This window comes from Apis mellifera, linkage group LG8 (assembly GCF_003254395.2).
Source record: "Apis mellifera strain DH4 linkage group LG8, Amel_HAv3.1, whole genome shotgun sequence".
Lineage (NCBI taxonomy): Eukaryota > Metazoa > Arthropoda > Insecta > Hymenoptera > Apidae > Apis > Apis mellifera.
The window spans coordinates 9671140-9691090 of record NC_037645.1 but is presented as its reverse complement, the minus strand read 5'-3'; the positions used below and the strand labels follow the sequence as shown (position 1 = coordinate 9691090).

Here is a 19951-nt window from a genome sequence, read left to right as displayed (position 1 = left end):
AAATAAGCATTATAACGATAAGAATATTAGACAACGTCAACATTAACAGCAATGGCATAAAGAACTATCTCTGAACATTAATGTTGTATTGTTTGATAGTTTATATATATTTATAATATATCCAATATTAGTCTAATATAATTTAAGTATATTTGATATTACAATTCACAATAAAATAATAGAATGATAAATATTAATTATTCAATTGTGAATTTTATACATTATGCTTATTACGTTACAATGACTAATATATAATGCTTACTACATTCAATCTGAATTAAATGTCAGTTTAATAATCTATTTTAGACAAATTATTATGTATATATAAAATTATACTATAATATATTATTATATGTATATATAATAATCATATTAAATGCATATATAATCATACATGTCATTTTTAATCTATCAATTGCATAATGTAAAATTAAATAGTATTAAATATGAAATAAAATCAAAAAATTATAGCTGTATATTCTAAATTTTTTTTTTTTATGCATATTTACATCATTGCATTATGCACCATTAAAATTTTCCAAGAAAAATAATAAAAAAAAATGTTTCCACTTATCTTTAGATATATAGAGATTAGATACGTGCAATACATACAATTTTACTTGTTTAAAAATCGATTTTCTATAGCTTGGCAACTATATACTTATAAATTGCCGCTGAATCTGCGAAAGGGGACTAACACGGACAGTAAAAACTGGTCGAACGAGTGCGCCAAGTAAACGTCATTCCTTCCTAGCGTTCTCGTGTCCTCGTAAACCGAGGACGCCTCTTCCCGGTTTTAACCATCTAACGTTCCATCTTTTTAACGTTAGAAATTGAAATCGAATTGAATTCCGCTTAGAAAGCGCTAGTTTAATAAATGAAAGTAAATTTTACAAAAGAAACGTAATAATCGCCGATCGTTCGATTTTTCGAAAACGTTTCAAATCTAAATTCATAATTGCGAAATGTTAAAGAGAATAAGATTAAAAAAAAACAATAATAATAACATAATTTACAAATATAACAACAAACGAAATTATTCTTTCAATCGTTTCTTCGTTCATGTTATATCAACTTGTTAAAATACACGTTTTCACGTAACTATATATCCAATATAGCGCACATTAATTTGCATAGGTTAGAAAATTTCATATCAGGGACACGGATATATCGAGGTTAATGATCTTCGCTAAATACTGTATGCAAATTAATTACACGAATATCCTACCTCGTTTCGTTGATGAATATCGTTGACAGATGATTAATGAACACTCGCAACAGGCTGTCGTTAATTGTTCAAGATTTTTTTCGCACTTTTTGCACAATATACGTCACCAGTCGATTTTTCAACGACCGCCAAACGAAACTGTGGCGCCATCTATCGATCAAATTGGGAATACCGAGTGATTCTGCCCGGCCTGGTAGATGGCGTCACAGGGTCAACTTTATAAAAGCGCGATTTTATAAAACTTTATCAAACAATTCTTTCTCTTCTCTTCGTTCGATCAAAATCGTTCGTAAATAACTACGTAAACGAAATACGTATTAAAACTATATCATGCATACTTCATATAATTATGATCTTTTAAGAAGACAATGTGTTTCTCGAACAAAAAGTTTAAACCGTAAAAAGAACTTATTCGCATCGGTCAAAATGGCGGTCAAAAGAAACCAAATACGTATAATAATCCCAGCAAGCAAACGGTTTCATTTACGATCGAAAAATTTTTTCCAATCAAATATTTATTCCCATCATAAATAAAATCCATCTTCGCTCGATTTTCTCATTCTTAACAAACTCTCTTCATTTTTTTCACTCGATCGATATTAAAAGGAAAAAAAAAATGGAGGAAATGTTAACTCGAGAAAGATCGTACACGTGGACGAGATCGAAGTACAGTCGAAATTACAGCCTGATGAAAATTGCAAACTACATACGGACGGTTTGTAATCGGTTACCTGGGCAGAGCACGAGGTACCCTTATCTTGACCGTGATAACACGGATCACGATAAGGTACGAAGTAAAGTACGTCCTGGCGCCCGCACCTCGAACCAGCCCGATATCATGCGACCTAAATTCGCAAACCTCGAGTTGGTCATCGACTTCCACTGTTCCAACGAACACCTGTTTTCGTCGAGTCGAAATTTACCGATCGGATACAATAAATTTGAATGCAATTAGGAAAAATAATAGAAACTCGGTTAATTTTTTTTTTTTTTTTTTTTTTAAGACACGTAAGCCATTGGAAATTTATCTGCACTGTTAATTTCGATTCGATTAAAATTCAGATAAATCTTCGATTTATTTCTCGGACGATACGAGTGTGCAATCGAACGCTATTATCGCATTTCCGGAAACGGAGCAGTTTGTTTTCGAAAACGTGTAAGAAGAAATAAATCGATCGAGATACGAAGAAAATACATCGAAATACGTGAAATCGTTTAAGAGATCCAATAAATTGGAGACGCTTCGAAATTTCTCTCAAGATTTAAAAATAAACATATTTATAGAAAATAATACAGAAGAGAAGATAAAGATTGTATTTTTATTGAAAGAAAATTGAGATTTCAGATAACAACAAAATTATTATTACAGTGATAAATTTTAATTCTTTTTAACTTGTGATCGAAACGAAAAATTATTTCGTGAAAATTTTCCATTTACCTTTTTGACCGACTGGGTTTTTTATTTATCGACCGAGCAAGATAAAAAAAAAAAAAAATTGCAGAGAATTAAACGCAAACGTGAATCATCGGTGAAAATTCGAGACAGAGCTCGAGCTCGATTTCGATTGGACACCAGGCTGATGTGGGTCAGGCATGGCCCGAACAGATGATATGCCGATAGCGTTTCTGATAAGCGAAGCGACTGACTGATTACGCACCGACGACCTACATCAACGCCACATATACGTCTTTTTGCCTTTTTTCAACGATAACTTTGCTTTTTTAGCAAATCCCCCATATTTTTCTCAACTAGAGATAAAAATGATATATATATATATATATATATGTAATGATTCTCACTCGAGTTTTCTCTTTTTAGACTCGACGATCATTTGTGTCATTTGATGATTAATAATTAAAAAAGATTTTTTTTCGAAATTTTGAAACGACGAAGTTGATCAAAAATAGATGAATGTTATTTTAAATTAGAATAAAACAGAGAAAAATTATTCTAGAATAGAATTTTCAAAGTGTTTCCACGGTAAAATAAAAATTCTTCTCGAAACAATTTCAAACGTTTAATTAAAATTTTGAATATTAAATTTATTTAAGAATCTAATTAATAAGAAATAATTAATTGAATATAAAATGATTAAAATAACAAATATATCTTTATTTATTAAATCTAAAATGAAAGTGCTAATAATTTTTTTGGTGTGTAAAATTTATTTGCATAAAACGAAATATATATTCTATTTACAAGTTCATGAATTAATTTTAGTTATTGAAACTATTATATAAATTGGAATAAATTTAATTAACGTTGACATTAAAAAAATTTGTTTTCAATTTATCATTTCATAAGAGAGAATTATTCAAAAATGAAAAGTTCCAATATTTAAGAAAAATAAAATTTGAACTATGAAATTAAAAAATATCAGATTTAACAAATCTAATGGAGGATAAGTATACAATAATTATAAAAAAATAGAAAAATTCTTGAAATTACTGATACTATATAATATATTAATCTAGGAATTTTGTTGTTAGATTTAATATTAATTAATTTAATTCTAATAAAACTAACTCTAAAAAGAAGAGCAAATACCAGCAATGATATCCATTAAAACTCCCTAGAATTTCCTATTTATTCAAATTATTTATTTATATATTTATTAAATAAAATTATATGTTTATATATTTATTTATTTATATATTTAAATTATATATTTATTCAAATCCAAAGCCAAAATAATAATTCCTCTGGCAAAAAATTTCTATTTCAATGATCTATTTCAATCTCATCGATCTTCTTAAAAAAGGAATCTTAAAAGAAGAAAAGAAAGAGAGAGAGAGAGAGAGAAAAGAGGTGCACACCGCGACGTATAATACATACAGATTCGAGGTTACGTAAGAGAGCCGCAACAGGAATAAAAATACACACGGGACAGGAAAGGTGGAGGAGGTGAAGAGAGAAAGCGGAGGGCTGTGTGTTTGCCATAGCGTATATAGAGAAGAGTCGCCTCCTCCGGCTGTCTCGCTGATAAACGGCTGATAAGTGAACCGCTGGTAAATATAGAACGTCCCGATGCTCTCTGCTCGGCCACGTATCGACGAGATGTCTGCGCGCCGGTGTGCGGATATGTCAACGATACGTGCTCTCTCTCTCTCCCACCACAAACCATTCAAATTACGTACCCAACGCTCAATTTATAACGCTTACATCTCGATAGAATTCTATCGATTCGTCCGAAACGAGGATTTCTCCATTATTATTGTTGTTCGCTATAAATTTTTACGATTAATTCTTTCAAGAATGATTTTGGACGTATAATAACGATTGATCGAATCGCACGATTCATTTTGTTGGATTAAAAAAAAAAATATATATAAAGGATAGATAATTCGATAAATTCGGATGGTAAATTTCGTTAATTAAATATGACGATTGTAATATTTGATTGGAGCAAGCAAGTTGGTGGAAATATGATTTCTACGTAAATAGATAACATGTGGAAGCGTAAAAGCGGAGGTTGAATATACGCTTGTATATATACGCTTCCATTTGCGTGGTCCCTGGCTTGCGAACAGCTTTCGCGAACAGCGTGACTTCCGGTTCTCTAAACCGGAGGCGGATACGAACCGGAAACACCGACGGAAGGTCGCCGGAAGTGTCGGCGAAGGACATTGTGCAACTGCTTTCAAGATTGCGATTTTTATCCAACTGGAAAAAAGAATCGCAACTTTCCTAATAGCGTTTCCCCTACGTGGAAACGAATCCTTCCATTTACTTCGTCCTCGATAAAAAAAAAAAAATTTATATAATCTTAAATTCCAATGAAATTAGTTTCGTTTCGATTTTTCGAATTCTGAAACGACGAAGTTAAGAGAGAAATAATATCCGAAAGATTTCGCTCGAAATTCCTATCGTTTTACCACGCTTAGGGAAACTGAGAAGAGGAACGTTCAACTCGACTGAAAACAACGAGGGCAACGTTGCCACGCGTACACCCATCACCCTGCAAATTATTTCCAACTTAAAACCTCATCAAAGGAGAAGACTCGCGAAACGGTCTCGAGAAGCCCATCGAAGGTTCCAGAAAAAAGAAGAGAAAAAAAGACCTAACCTAAGCAAGCAAGCAAGCAAGGAAGGAGCGCCATAAAGAAGACCGGGCATGCGAGAGAGATAAACAACGCGAAATAACCGGATACCAGACCTTTCCGCGCAAAAACGGCTCACCGATGGAAAATTAAATGGCCGGCCGCGCGTGTACGTATCCGTGTGCGTGCGAGCGTGTGTATGGGTGTCTGGTGCGCGAGACGGAATAACAATTATATGGGCCAGTACAACCGAGCGCGTGGGAGGAACCGTGGCAGTCCGACATATTGTCATTAACCTCGTCCCATCGGCGCGCTGTTTCACGCTCACGGAGTTTAAGCGCATGTACACGCAAACAGGGACCCCGAGAGCAGTGCAGTTTACGTAACTGTTGCGCTAAACTGTCGTGTATGAATCGATATCACGCGACCATCGCCGTTGATCAACGCCTCTCAGGTATCGAAGGTTATGCGAGAGCTTAAGGCGAAAACTTTAAGGTGAACATTCAGAGCGATGTTTTTTTAATATAAAATTTCGGAGTGTAAAAAAAATTTCGATAAATTTCGTTAATTGGGGATCGTTTTCTTTCTTAAATTGGGTATAACGATAGAAGGTTCCAAGGAGGACCGATTATTCGAGAATTATAATATTAAATAAACGATTCATGGTCAACGATCGTCTCTCCGAATTATCGTGATTAATACATCGAAATAATTTAAATTCTATCGCTTTACAACGCATGGAATAGCATTTATTAATTGGCTGTAGATTATAGATCCATACCTCTTAGAGCCAATTAGCTTCGAGAATCTGGAATATCCGCTCGCAACCGTTCCGATTAAAACACGTATATACATATATAGCCTATAATACTAATTAAGCCTTAGAGGCAGCGTGGCCGTTAAAACGAATGACTATTGCGCAGAAGAAGCGAAATGACGAAGTGAGTTCCAAGAACAGAGAAAGGGAGGGGGATAGGGACAGGAGCAGGAGGACGAGGAGGAGGAGGGGAAGGAGGTGGGGAGCAAGTCACGAAAGTGAATCGCGTTCAGTTAGCACGGAGCCACCCGTCTCGTTTACTTTCTCGACCGTCTTTTACATCATCGTTTCGTAACTTGGCTTTTGCCCGCCCGACGCGATCTCCAAAAAAGAAAACGAGTGAATCCCCCTCTTGAAAAAAGAGCAAAAGGCAGCATCGATTTCCCCGAGTCGTCGATCCGATCGACGTCTCTAAAGAACGCGCAAGCTCTAAATAACGCGCAGTATATACACGTTGCTCTATCTGGTAGTATTAACCTCGCCTGCACCTCGCGCATGCGCGTATGCGCGCATGTGTGTGCGAACGGCCGTCAACACATAGCGCAGCATACACGTGCTGCCCGTCGTCCGTACACACGTATATATATATATATATACACATGAATACAGCACAACGGAGCCGAGATCTGTGCGTGTGCTCGCTCGAACCGTGCGCACCGTGCCGCGACACGCACACCACGTTCGTGCATCGCCACTCAAGGCCGTATCTGCATCCTGCTGTAATTCACACACAGCGCTACCCGCTATTAGCCACGCTGGAAAATCCAGCCGTCGGTTCTCAGACGCGATCCGAGACCGTGGAAAAGTGGAAAAATAATAAAAGAGGTGGCAAAACAAAGTCTATTTTTCTTCTTTTTTTTTAAGAATCGTGCACTGTTGCCGAAACGCGAGGCAACGATGGATTCGACTCGAAGGGAAATTTCCAATTCGTTTTCGCAACGTTTTTTTCTCGTCATCGTCGATGTATATGTATATATTGCGAAAAAAATAATTTTTGAGAGAACTTTTACGCGTTGCACACTTATCTGTCCATTGTTTAAACGGCGAATGATGCGGGTTCGATCACAAATACCAACGCGAAATACCCATATCGCGGCGAATAAGCGGCTTAGAAGAGTTCCGATAATGGCCACTGTTTCATAATCAATGTCACAGCCCACATAAACGCGTTTAAATAGGACTGGTCATAGATAATGCTAATAGATACCGGCGCGTTGAAAATTAGTACGGAATATCTATTAAGCTCTATTCTCCTCTCGAGTCAAGTTCACACGCCTCACCAGCCCGTTTCGCGCGCAATTAAATATCCCTGGAAAATTATTTTCCCCGAAAAGAAAAAAAAAGAAGCTTCGTTAAACTTCGTTCGTGCATCGTATTTTTTTTTTTTCTTTTTATCTGAGAATTTCATTCGTTCAAGGAGGTAAGAAGAATCTCGTTAGACTTTTATATCGTCACGATTAATCTAGGGATTTTTTTCTCTTTCTCTCAGTCCAATCCTATTAACTTTCTCCTCACACTTAAATTACACTAATAAGTCTCTGTTTAATAGAAATACGATTCTTATCCTAATAGAAGAAAAAAAATATGTATATATATATAGAGAGAGAGAAAAGTCCCTAGATTATCCGTTATCTAAAGAAAACCCTTTTAATAATTCGTGCCTTGTCTCGCAATTTAATAAATCCTTAGGCTATTAAAAGGAATTATACTCTTTATCGTAGTGAAAAATACGATTCGATATTTCGAAAAGAGAGGAAGAAAGGAGGGGGGGAAGAAAAAAACGGAAGTTTTAAGTGGAAAGTCGAGTTCCACCGATAACGGCCGATTATCAGAGGCATAATTTATCAATGAAATGAGCTGGCGTACGGCTAATTAACGAAGAACGAAAGCAAAAAGGATGAATCAGGCGAGCATCTCGCTCGCGAGAGAGAGAAAAGAAAAAATTCAAACATTTCTCGCGGCCGACGAAGAAAAGTTTATTATACCGATAAATCGATAATTTGGATTAATAAAAAACCGGGCAGCACACGTAACCCTAGCTGAGAAAACAAAGGAGAAAAAGTTTCGCCCTTACACAAGGGGCAAATTAGCACATATCGCTGGGCAGGGAAATGTAACATTCATCTCTATTTTTATCCCGCTTCGAGACACAATGCCACTCTCGTTACCCGCTGGGGATCAGCTGGGTTTCCTCCTGTTCTAAAACTATATTTATCTCATTTTTTTCGTCTCGTGGAACAAAATGTCTGGAAATTATAATCGTACACACACACATATATATACGAATTTAATTATAATTTTACTTCAATGATTCGATTTAAATATTCGAAGGAGAAGAGAAAAGTTATTTCAAAATATCCAGCCGTGGTTAATGTATGGACCGTATTATCGAAAATGATCTTCATTAACGTCAAGTAATATCCCTTTGTATCCCGTTGGGCCGTTTGTCTGGCATAGAATTTCGTTCGCCCACGAGACGGGAAGAAGTCAAGAGACATTAAGCCTGTTAACATCTCGTTTGATCCACGAATTTTCTGAACGAGAATTCGCCATTCACTCTTTTTTCTCTTTCCTTGAAAAAGTCTCGAGAAAAAAATTCGTTCCTTCCAAATAACGTTCACCTTAATTCCTAATTATTTATAATTAAACGAATATATATATATATGTATAAAATAATTTCATCCACTTGTCAATATAATATAAATTTCTGCATTTTACTAATTGTAATTCATCGCGAAAATAGAATTAAAGCGACTGCGCGTCTATAATTACAAAAAAAAAAAACAAAAAAAATATTAAACAACGCTTTGCCACGAATCGAATCAATCATCTAGTTTTCTAAACTTAACTAACCGCTTAATCGTCCAACTGACTTAAAAAAAAAAAAAGAAAAAAAAAATACGCGAGACCTCGACGAACCCCCACGCCCCCCCTCCCCGTCAAGAGCGCGAAGCAGGATCGTTATCGGCGGCGCCCATCGGCGGGGCCCGTATCGCGATCGGACGCGCGCTCGTAGCGTCGTCGTGCATCGGCCAACAACGCCAACAACGCGGGAGAACGGTGCAGTATGGCAGTAGTGCAAGCAATCACTTGAATTGACGGAAGTGGACGCAAGAGACACAACGGTCGCGGTGGGAGGCAAGGGAAGGAGAGGAGGCCGAGAGGAGGAGGAGGGAGAGGAAGGGGGAAGGAAGGCTGCGTGAGAGAAGAACGTGGCCGGTGACGTCACATCCGGCTGCTCGTCCAAGTTTCACTCTCTTTTTCTCGCAGGCCGCGCGCGCGCCACTGTCAGGAAGAAACGCGCGAATGACGCGCGCTGAATTCCTCATCGTACCCCCCTCCCTTCCCCACCTCCTCGACGCGCCCAAGATCCTCGCAAGGATTCGTATACACGCTGCGCACACATATCTATATATATATATACACGCATTTACGTATCCTCGCAAGGATTCGTATACACGCTGCGTATCTATATATATATATATATATATATATATACGTGCCTACGTATCCTCGCAAGGATTCGTACGCTGCGCATGCGTATCTATCTATATTCGCGTCTATATATCCTCGCAAGGATTCGTATACACACTGCGTATCTATATATATATATATATATATATACGCGTCTATATATCCTCGCAAGGATTCGTATACACGCTGCGCATGCATATCTATATACATTCGCACCTATGTATCCTCGCAAGGATTCGTATACACGCTGCGTATCTATATATATATATATACGCGCCTACGTATTCTCGCAAGGATTTGTATACACGCTGCGCATGCGTATCTATATATTCGCGCCTATGTTCCTCGCAAGGATTCGTACGCTGCGCATGCGTATCTATATATTCGCGCCTATGTATCCTCGCAAGAATTCGTATACACGCTGCGCATGCGTATCTATATATTCGCGCCTATGTATCCTCGCAAGAATTCGTATACACACTGCGCAAGCGTATCTATATAATATATTCGCGTCTATGTTCCTCGCAAGGATTCGTACGCTGCGCATGCGTATCTATATATTCGCGTCTATGTACCTCGCAAGAATTCGTATACACACTGCGCATCTATATAATATATTCGCGTCTCCTCGCAAGGATTCGTATACACGCTGCGCATGCGTATATACACATATATATCCATCCTTTTCGAAGGTCGGTTAATAACAAGGAAGGAAGAAGGACGGGTAGATAATAGAATCGTTTCGACTCACCTATCTTACTGTTGGGACTGTAAGGATCGTAGCTGCTGGTGCTCATAGGACTGGCGTAGCCGTTGTTGCTGTTGGGCTGTTGCTGCTGATGCGCGAGGGGGCTTGAGTGGGCGAGGGGCGGCTGCTGCTGCTGCTGCTGCGTCTCGGCGGCGAGCTGTTGTTGCTGAGGATTCCCGTAGACCACGTGCTGCGGCTGCAACGCGGCGGACGGGGAGCCGACCGGGCTGTTCGCGTTCGCGAGCCAGTCGTCGGATCTCGCGGCGCCCTTGCCCGCCGCGGCCATGCCGGGGAAGAGGGCGCCACCGGCCGTCCCGGCCACCGCCGATCCGACGGGGACCGACGGGGGCGTCGGCGTCGCGGCGGCCGTCGTCGACGTCCCGGCCAGGTGTTCGGGCGTCTCGGCCTTGACCAGGGTCAAGGACGCGGCCCCTGCCACCACAGAGGCGATCGTCCCACCGACCACGCCAACCCCGGCGCTCGAGCCCCCCCCGTTAGTCGTGTCCATGCTGGAGTCGCTGGTGTCCATGGTGGCGGACGTGGCCTGGTCCGTAGCGGCGGCTAACCTGGGAGTGGCTGCCAACACGACACCCCCCGTGCCAACCACTCCTGACGCCTCATCGTAACGCACCGCTACGTTCCCGCTCACTAAGCTTGCCACCGTGACGACGACCGGGTCTCTCCTTCTTCCTCCTCCTCTTCTGTTTCTTCTGTTTCTTCTTCTTCTTCACTTCTCTTCTCTCGAAAAGGTGCCCCTCGACGGGGGAGGGAAACGGTTTAACGGCGGGGAGGGGCAGGGGGAAAGGTCGACGATGACGTTTTTTCTCGAAGGGGAGGACGATCGCGCGCGCCTAGGCGCGCTCCTCTAAAGGGATCCTTTCAGAGGGCAGTGGTTCTCATCGATCGATCGATCCGAGGCTCCCGGGCTCGTTCGGCCTGAGAAACTGAGAGAGAGCCTTGGGTTGGCCGCACTGAGTGGATGGATGGGTATTTCAGGAATCCTTTGCCGGATTCTTTTCCTTCTTTTCTACGTTCCAGGAGTCTCGCTCCGTTGATTGTTGTTATTATGCATGCGATTATTATGCTTCGTACGTGTCACCGGGAATATCGCGGGATAACTGTCGGTTGTTGCACCGGTCTGGATTCGGGTGAGCTCGGGTCGAGGGACTTCCTCTACCGCATCTTGAAGTGCGCCTCGAACCGCGGTCCCAGGTGCATACCGATCGAGTCGTTTTTCGTCGCCCGTTGCTGTGTTGAGGTATCTGGAACGAAAATACGATTGCATCCTTTGATGGAATTTCTTTAAATGTTAAATATATATGTATATTAGTATGTTGCAAAGTTTCTTAAAAATAATTCTCGACGATAGGGATAATGATGGTTGGTAAATGGTTTAATTAATACCGTCGAGCGGGAGGGGAAGAAAGTTGAGATGCGTTTGACAAGGACAGCGGTTGCCTCGACGCAACTCGAGTCACGTGGAAATTGAGCAATCGAGAAAGAGGAGTGTTACGACAACAACGCACGTAGCACGGGAACAATGCAATTGTAAATTGATAGGATGGCTCGTTTCTTTTTCTCTCTCTCTCTTTTTCCTTTCGAGAGAGAACGGAGAGAGCGAAAGTTGACGTCGTCGATCACCGTGAAACCGTTCCTTCTCCCTTCCCGTTTAAACGATCAAAATTGCAACTGCAAGGAAATTGTTGCGCGAGGAACGAATTCCTAAGGAAAAAAGAGAAAGGAAGCAATTACCTTTCCCCTCAGCTTCTTAAAAATCCATCATCATCTCAAAGCAAACATCCACCGATCACTAAACCACAACCACTTGTTCTTCCGAGTACCAGCGTAACAACCATTCCAAAAGTAATTTTTTCTAAAAGAAAAAAATTGCGATATTAAATACGATAATCTCTATTAAATTGGAGCGACGAGAGAGAGAAAGAGATAGATAGATATAGATAGATAGATAGAGAGAGAATAATTTCCAAGATCGATATTCGAATCTCAACGAGTCGTATGGACCGCTCGCTTGGATCGCCGCGCCATCTGTTTCTGTACAGCCTCGAAACGAGACTAAAACGCAGCGGGAATCCCGGATAGGAGCCCGTGAAATCCGGCGGACTGACGGGGAAGAAACGTTTGCGAAGCGACGTGCGAACGCGCGATTCGAGGCACGGAGAGAGAGAGAGAGAGAGATAGAGAGAGTCCGTATGGTGGCGACGTAGTCCGTCCAAACCGTCCCCCTCCATGGCGCCCCATAGCCTTGAAACGGTGACCAATCGCGAGAAGGCGAGAACGGGCCGGGTCCGACTTTCTACGCGGCGCTGACCCTCCCCTCCACTCCCGAAAAGACGACGATCGAGACGATTTCGATTATTTCGACGTTTCGGCCATCCCCCCTCTTTGTTTACCGTTTCTTCTCCCATATTCCCCTCTTTCCCTTGCTCCCTCGTCCTAATTATATCGTTCTCTTCGACGAGAGAATCGTACGTCGGTTTTTCAAATATCACGTCATGTTTCGTGAAGAACTCGTTCGAATCGAAGAATTCTTATCCGTCTTCGTGGACGAATTGAATTAATCTTTCAGTAAGAATAAATTCTTTTTTCCTCTCTCTTTTGACGGAGCAAGATTAGAAGCTTGTCGATTTTATGTAATTGTCAAAGGTCGAGGTGTGTGGTTGGATCTATCGATCGGTTGTCATCTGGCCGACTTCTGATCGATTACTTAATCCTAATATTTCGGATCGACGATACCGCTCGCAAGATTTCGATCGAAAAATAAGCAAATAAATATGGAATTGTCTCGAAACGAAATGAAAATTGAAACTTGAGAATATCTGAAAATTTCCAAAAAAAAAAAAGTTCTTTTTAAATCCTCGAATTTCCAACTTCCTGTGGGAAGGATGCGCATGTAGTATGCAAATTAGATCGAGCTGGAACGAGTGCCCCTTCCACCTTAGATAACATCGAAGGGAACGGGGTTAGAAAGTTCGGAAAGTGCGTCAAGAGCGGATGAAAAAGTAGTAGTTGTACAGCGAGTAGTGGAATATCGATCGTCTACGCCCCTTCACTCTTGGCGCCCGACTCTCGAGGATTGTGGGTAGAGGGAGGGGGCAGGGAAAGGGGAAGGGGCAGCCTAACCTTCGACACTAACCCTGACCCACCCCACTAGCAGTCCGCCCGCCAATTCCTGCCTTCCTTTCTTCCGCCTTTCCCTCCGACCGAATTCCATCTCTTCCCCCATTGCCTTTCCACCGTTTCTAGAAATATATCTTTTGGAAAAAATAAGGAAATATATCTAGAAATAGTTTCTAGAAATATATGAGGAAATATATCTTTTGGAAATTTTATTGAACAAGTAAAATTGAAGGGAAAAGATGAAAATTGTATTTTTTAATTTTTTCTTTTTTTGGAAGCTTAAACCTCTCGAAGAAAATTCTATTTCTGGATATCCTTTGAAAGAGAGATTCACAATGTTGTGAAAAAAAGATTCGAGCAGCAGAAAATCCCTAGTTACGCCTGACTCTCGAACCAAGGCGACGGTATATTCAATTTCCAATAATTGCGGTTGTAAAGAGCAACCTCTCCCCCTCTTTCTATCTCTCTCTTCCGTTTTTCATGGTGAAAGCGGTGACGCGAGAGACGCATCGTCCATCGGTATCGAAACACGTTCGGATATTATTACGGATATTGAATTCGTGTCGGGGTTGGACGTGCGCGTCGAATCGTAAATTGAACGGCGGGGCGCGGCGCGCGCCTGCAGGATGGCAACCGGCACGGACGGCCGCCACGCGAGATTATATATCAACAGGTAGCCCCTCCCCATTTTTCTCGCATTAGCGCCGTTAAATCGAGCGAAATCCTGCCCTCGCGGACTCGATGGATATCCACGAATACCTTTCCGAGAATTAGTCGGTGTGTTCAACTAACAAATTCGAAACTCTGAAAATTTTCTCAGATGGAAAATCAGTCTCATATAATGGAAAGAAGAAGATGACAACAATATGAGAAATATAATTGTTTCATTCTTTTTTTTTTTAAATAATTCACGAGAGACGAGGAATCAATTTGGGATAATTTGGACGAAATTAAAAATTTTGATTTGAAAGAAAAAAAGAAAGATTGTGTAACGTGTATAGATAAAAGGAAAGAGAAAAGAAGAAAAAGGGGGAGAAAGAGTGAGATGGAGGAAGTGGAGAGGAGAAAAATAAGGTTGGAGAGGAAAAATAAGGTTAGAAACGCAAACAGGACATCTAGGTCAATGCCTGGCCTAGCTCTAGGATGCGAATCCCAGCTGCGACCTCCGGAGCAATAAATCCCTCCACCCTTCCAACCCCCTCCTCCGATCGAGCCGTGAACTCTCCTCCAGTGGAGAATGCGGGAGGTCGCATCCGAGCCTTGTTACTCGACGCCAGGGGCCTCGAGACTTTCAAACTCGACGAAACCCGACGAAAAATTGAAACAAGACTTTGCAACATTTAGGAGCTGCACTTTCTTTACTTTTAAAACTATTTGATTTAAGTAATTGGAATAATAATAAATAATTTTCTTTTAGTATACGACGAATATAAGAGACGTTGGAAAATTTCTAAATATATCTCTCTAAAGAAAAAGAAAAAAAGAAAAATTCGACGAAAAATTAAAACAAGATTTTACAAAATTTAGAAGCTGGACTTTCTTTAACAGGAATAAATAATTTTATTTTAATATACGATAAATATAAGAGATGTTAGATTCTAAATAATTCTAAATAATAGATTTTAAATAATTTCTAAATAATAATAAATTCTCTCTAAAGAAGAACTAAAACAAGACTTTGTAACATTTAGAAGACTTTCTTTACTTTTAAACTTGATTTAAGTAATAATAATAATTGGAATAATAATAAATAATTTTATTTTGATATACGATGAATATAAGATATCTAAAGAAAAATCGAAACAAAATTTTGCAAGATTTAGAAGCTGGAGTTTCTTTAACAGGAATAAATAATTTTATTTTAATATACGATGAATATAAGAAACGTTAGAAAATTTCTAAATAATAATAAATTCTCTCTAAAGAAAAATTAAAACAAGACTAAACAAGATTTAGAAGCTGGACTTTCTTTACTTTTAAACTTAATTTAAATAACAGAATAAATAGAATAAATAAAAAGAATAAATAATTTTATTTTAATATACGACGAATATAAGAGACGTTAGATAATTTCTAAATATATCTCTTTAAAGAAAAATTGAAACAAGACTTTACAAGATTTAGAAGCTGGACTTTCTTTAACAGGAATAAACAATTTTATTTTAATATACGATGAATATAAGAAACGTTAGAAAATTTCTAAATAATAATAAATTCTCTCTAAAGAAAAATTAAAACAAGACTTTACAAGATTTAGAAGCTGGACTTTCTTTACTTTTAAATTTAATTTAAATAACAGAATAAATAGAATAAATAAAAAGAATAAAAAGAATAAATAATTTTATTTTAATATACGATGAATATAAGAGATGTTAGAAAATTTCTAAATATATTCTTCTAAAGAAAAAGAAAAAAAGAAAAACTCGACGAAAAATTAAAACAAGACTTTACAAAATTTAGAAACTGGACTTTCTTTACTTTTAAATTTGACTTAAGTAATTGGAATAATAATAAATAATTTTATTTTATATATGATGAATATAAAAGATGTTAGATAATTTCTAAATATATCTAAAGAAAAATTGAAACAAGATTTTACAAGATTTAGAAATTGAACTTTACTTTTAAACTTGACTTAAGTAATTGAAATAATAATAAATAATTTTATTTTAATATACGATAAATATAAGATATCTAAAGAAAAATCGAAACAAGACTTTGCAAGATTTAGAATCTGGACTTCCTTTAACAGGAATAAATAATTTTATTTTAATATATGAATATAAGAGACGTTAGATAATTTTTAAATATATCTCTCTAAAAAAAAAACTTGATGAAAAATCGAAACAAGACTTTACAAAATTTAGAAACTGGACTTTCTTTACCTTTAAACCTAACTTAAGTAATTAGAATAATAATAAACAATTTTATTTTTATTTAATATACGACGAATATAAGAGACGTTAGAAAAATTCTAAATATATCTCTCTAAAGAAAAATTGAAACAAGACTTTGCAAGATTTAGAATCTGGACTTTCTTTAACAGGAATAAATAATTTTATTTTAATATATGAATATAAGAGATATAATATAAGAGACGTTAAATAATTTCTAAATATATCTCTTTAAAAAAAAAAAAAAAAATATGCTTGTCAGCAAAATCACGTTTACCGTCTTGCAGAACTGCTGACCGGTAAAACTCTCTGCCCCGGAAATATCCTCCGGCTATTGCTTCCGCGGTTCTACTTCATCAGAAGAAGAGAGAAAGAGAGAGAAAGAGGGAGAGAGAGAGAGAAGGGTTCGCGGAGCAGCAACGGGAGCAGCCCAGGGCTAGAATCTGCGGTAGAACTGGAGGAGGGGTTGGGAATAAGTACGCAGGACCGCGGGGACTACATCCGCCCGACGAGGATGGAGAAAGCGGAGAGAGGACATCTAGGTCAATGCCTGTCCTCGCTCCAGGGTTCGTATCCCGGCTGCAACCTCCGATCAACACCATCCACTCTCGACCCTCTGCGTCGAGAGTCTTCGTCTCCGCCGCACATCCGTTCATCTCTCGAACGAAGAATGAAGAACGAAGTCACAGTTGAATCTCTCGGCTCTGGCTGGGACGAAATTGCGTGCAGGGTGAAACGAACAATGGTAACAACGAAAATAACGAGTAGAATTTTTGAATCTCGATACTTGATTGTATTAACTTTCATTTCTGGAGAGAGAAAGAGAAAAAATAAAAAAGAAAAAGTTTGCCAAAAAAATTCAATTCTCGAGATTTGAAAATTCGAAATGAAATGAAATATTGGAGGGAAGTATATAAAATTTATTTCTATTAAAGAGAAAAAGAAAGAAAAAATTTGCCAAAAAATCCAATTCTCGAGGTTTAAAAATTCGAAATCAATTCTTTTCGAAATGAAATGAAATATTGGAGGGGAGTATATGAAATTTATTCCTATTACAGTGTCTTAGAGAGAGAGAAAAAAAGAAAAAGTTTGCCAAAAAATCCAATTCTCGAGATTTGAAAATTCGAAATGAAATGAAATATTGGAGGGAAGTATATAAAATTTATTTCTATTAAAGAGTTTTAGAAAGAGAAAAAGAAAGAAAAAGTTTGTCAAAAAATCCAATTCTCGAGATTTGAAAATTCGAAATCAATTCTTTTCGAAATGAAATGAAATATTGGAAGGTATACGAAATTTATTCCTACTTCAGTGTCTTAAAGAAAGAAAAAATTTGCCAAAAATTCGAAATCAATTCTTTTCGAACTCGAAATTAAATATTGGAGGAGGTATACGAAATTTATTTCTACTATACAGTGTCTTAGAGAGAGAAAAAAAAAGAAAAATTCGAAGTGTCTTTTCAAATTCGAAATGAAATATTGGAAGAGAGTATACGAAATTTATTCCTACTATATTATACAGTGTCTTAGAGAGAGAAAAAAAAAAAAGAAAAATTCGAAGTGTCTTTTCGAATTCGAAATAAAATATTGGAAGAGGATATACGAATTTTATTTTTATTATTATACAGTATCTTAGAGAGAGAAAAAAAAAGAAAAAGTTTGTCAAAAAATCCAATTCTAGAGATTTGAAAATTCGAAATTAATTCTTTTCGAACTCGAAATAAAATATTGGAGGGGAGTATACAAAATTTATTTCTCCTACACAGTTACACTCTTAAAGAGAGAAAAAAAGAAAAAGTTTATCAAAAAATCCAATTCTCGAGATTTGAAAATTCGAAATAAATTTTTTTATATATTCCTACTACAAAGTCTTAGAGAGAGAGAAAAAAAGAAGAAAGTTTACCAAAAATTCCAATTCTCGAGATTTGAAAAATTCGAAGTGTCTTTTCAAAATGAAATAAAATATTGGAGAGAGTATACAAAATTTATTTCTACTATACTTCTCTTAGAGAGAGAAAAAAAAAGAAAAATTCGAAGTGTCTTTTCGAACTCGAAATTAAATATTAGAGGGTAGTATACGAATTTTATTCCTACTACACAATGTCTTAGAGAGAGAGAAAAAAAAGAAAAAGTTTGTCAAAAAATCCAATTCCCAGATTTGAAAATTCGAAATTAATTCTTTTCGAACTCGAAATTAAATATTGGAGGGGAATATACGAATTTTATTCCTACTACACAGTGTCTTTCACCCCACCCGGTATAAAGGTCTACCGTCTCTCCCTCTCGCTCTCTCCTAGTAACTAGGCCATCAGATCGATCCTGCGGCGGCACCGACACCGCTGCAACTATTGCCACCATCGCCACCGCCGCCGCCGCCGGTTCGTCGTCTCAAGTTTGTCTGGCTTGGTCTGGGTTAGGTCTGGGTTAGATCCACTTCGAGGCCACTCCAGACTTGGGATTCTGGCCGCGCGGAGGAACCGAGAAACGGAGAGTTTGCCGGCTGATAAAATGCGGTTTCTTCTCGCGGTCGGCCGCAAAATTTTCCCCAGTTATCGATTCCAATCCCCCATTTTTTTCCCCCATTTTTGTCCGCTGTGAAAGTTTAACGAATGGGAGATTTTTTTCCCTAGAATGTCGACATTTTTGTAATTTAGGTATAATTAGGTATAATTTAGGTAATTTAGGTATAATTTATGCAATATTAGGAATTGAATTTTTAGGTTTTATTGTTTGAGCACATCATATATTTACAGTTGGATTAGATGTTGATACACGAGCTGATATTTTACTTCAGCAACAATAATTATTGCTGTTCCAACAGTAATGGAAATGAAATTAAAGTTTTTAGATGATTAGCAACTTATAATGGTACAAAATTAAAATTAAATATTTCAGTTTTATGATTCGATGAAGTGAAGGAATGATCGGAGGTTTTTAAAAATCGTGTCGTCGGAAAGAAATATTATTTCTGTTCAGACGAGAGTTCGAATTTTATCGAGAGAAGGTGAGTTCGAATTTTATCGAGAGAAGATTAAGGAGAGGAGAAGAATCGTGGGTGTGACCTAGATGCAAGATTCATCAGTTGGTAAGCAAGGATCAATTTTCCCTTTCCTAGGGAGTGGAGAAGAAGAAGAAGAAGAAGAGGCCGATCTTATCATTGACCTCGATTGGCCGAACGGCAAGATTAACCCGTGCCTTTTTCGTCCACATTATGCCAACTGTTGCACAATCGTTATTAACTAATTAAACGTTTGAAAGGAGTTTCTGTTTATCTTAAGGTCACTGGTTATGCGATTTAAACTCTTACCATCGTTTTTTTTTTTTTTTTTTTTTTTTTTTTAATTAAGATAAATCGAGGAATTCTTGTTCGATCAACCTAAGGAGAGCGTAACCTCTAAATTGAATTTCAATATCAAACTAAGGATTACATCTTTTCCAAGTTTCTTAAAATTTTGGTAAATTTTTTTAGTTTCGTTAAGTTTCAGTGATTTCAGATCGAGAATCCTTAATTTTTCTTCTATTCTATTTCTTCACCGAAAAACAGAGATCTTTTTCAAGTTTTTTAAAATCTCAGGTATCGATAAATTTTTTAGTTTTGTTAATTTTCAGTGATTT

General features: G+C 37.9%; 1 protein-coding gene and 1 long non-coding RNA gene across 4 annotated transcripts in view; one reads left to right on the top strand and one right to left on the bottom strand.

Moving 5' to 3' along the window:
- Positions 1–19951, bottom strand: part of Ecr (ecdysone receptor) — a 120853-nt gene that overhangs the window by 56709 nt on the left and 44193 nt on the right. Inside the window, exons 1-2 of one of the 3 annotated variants that reach the window (XM_006568053.3) lie at positions 12061–12181; positions 10312–11570 (exon numbers count right to left, since the gene is read on the bottom strand). In XM_006568053.3, the coding sequence (XP_006568116.2) occupies positions 10312–10837 (526 nt within the window). In that variant the 5' untranslated portion in view covers positions 10838–11570; positions 12061–12181. 3 annotated transcript variants of the gene reach the window in all.
- Positions 3913–19951, top strand: part of LOC107964817 — a 31790-nt gene continuing 15751 nt past the window's right edge. Inside the window, exon 1 of the long non-coding RNA XR_001703865.2 lies at positions 3913–5764. This is a non-coding gene — a long non-coding RNA (uncharacterized LOC107964817). The remainder of the gene's footprint in view (positions 5765–19951) is intronic.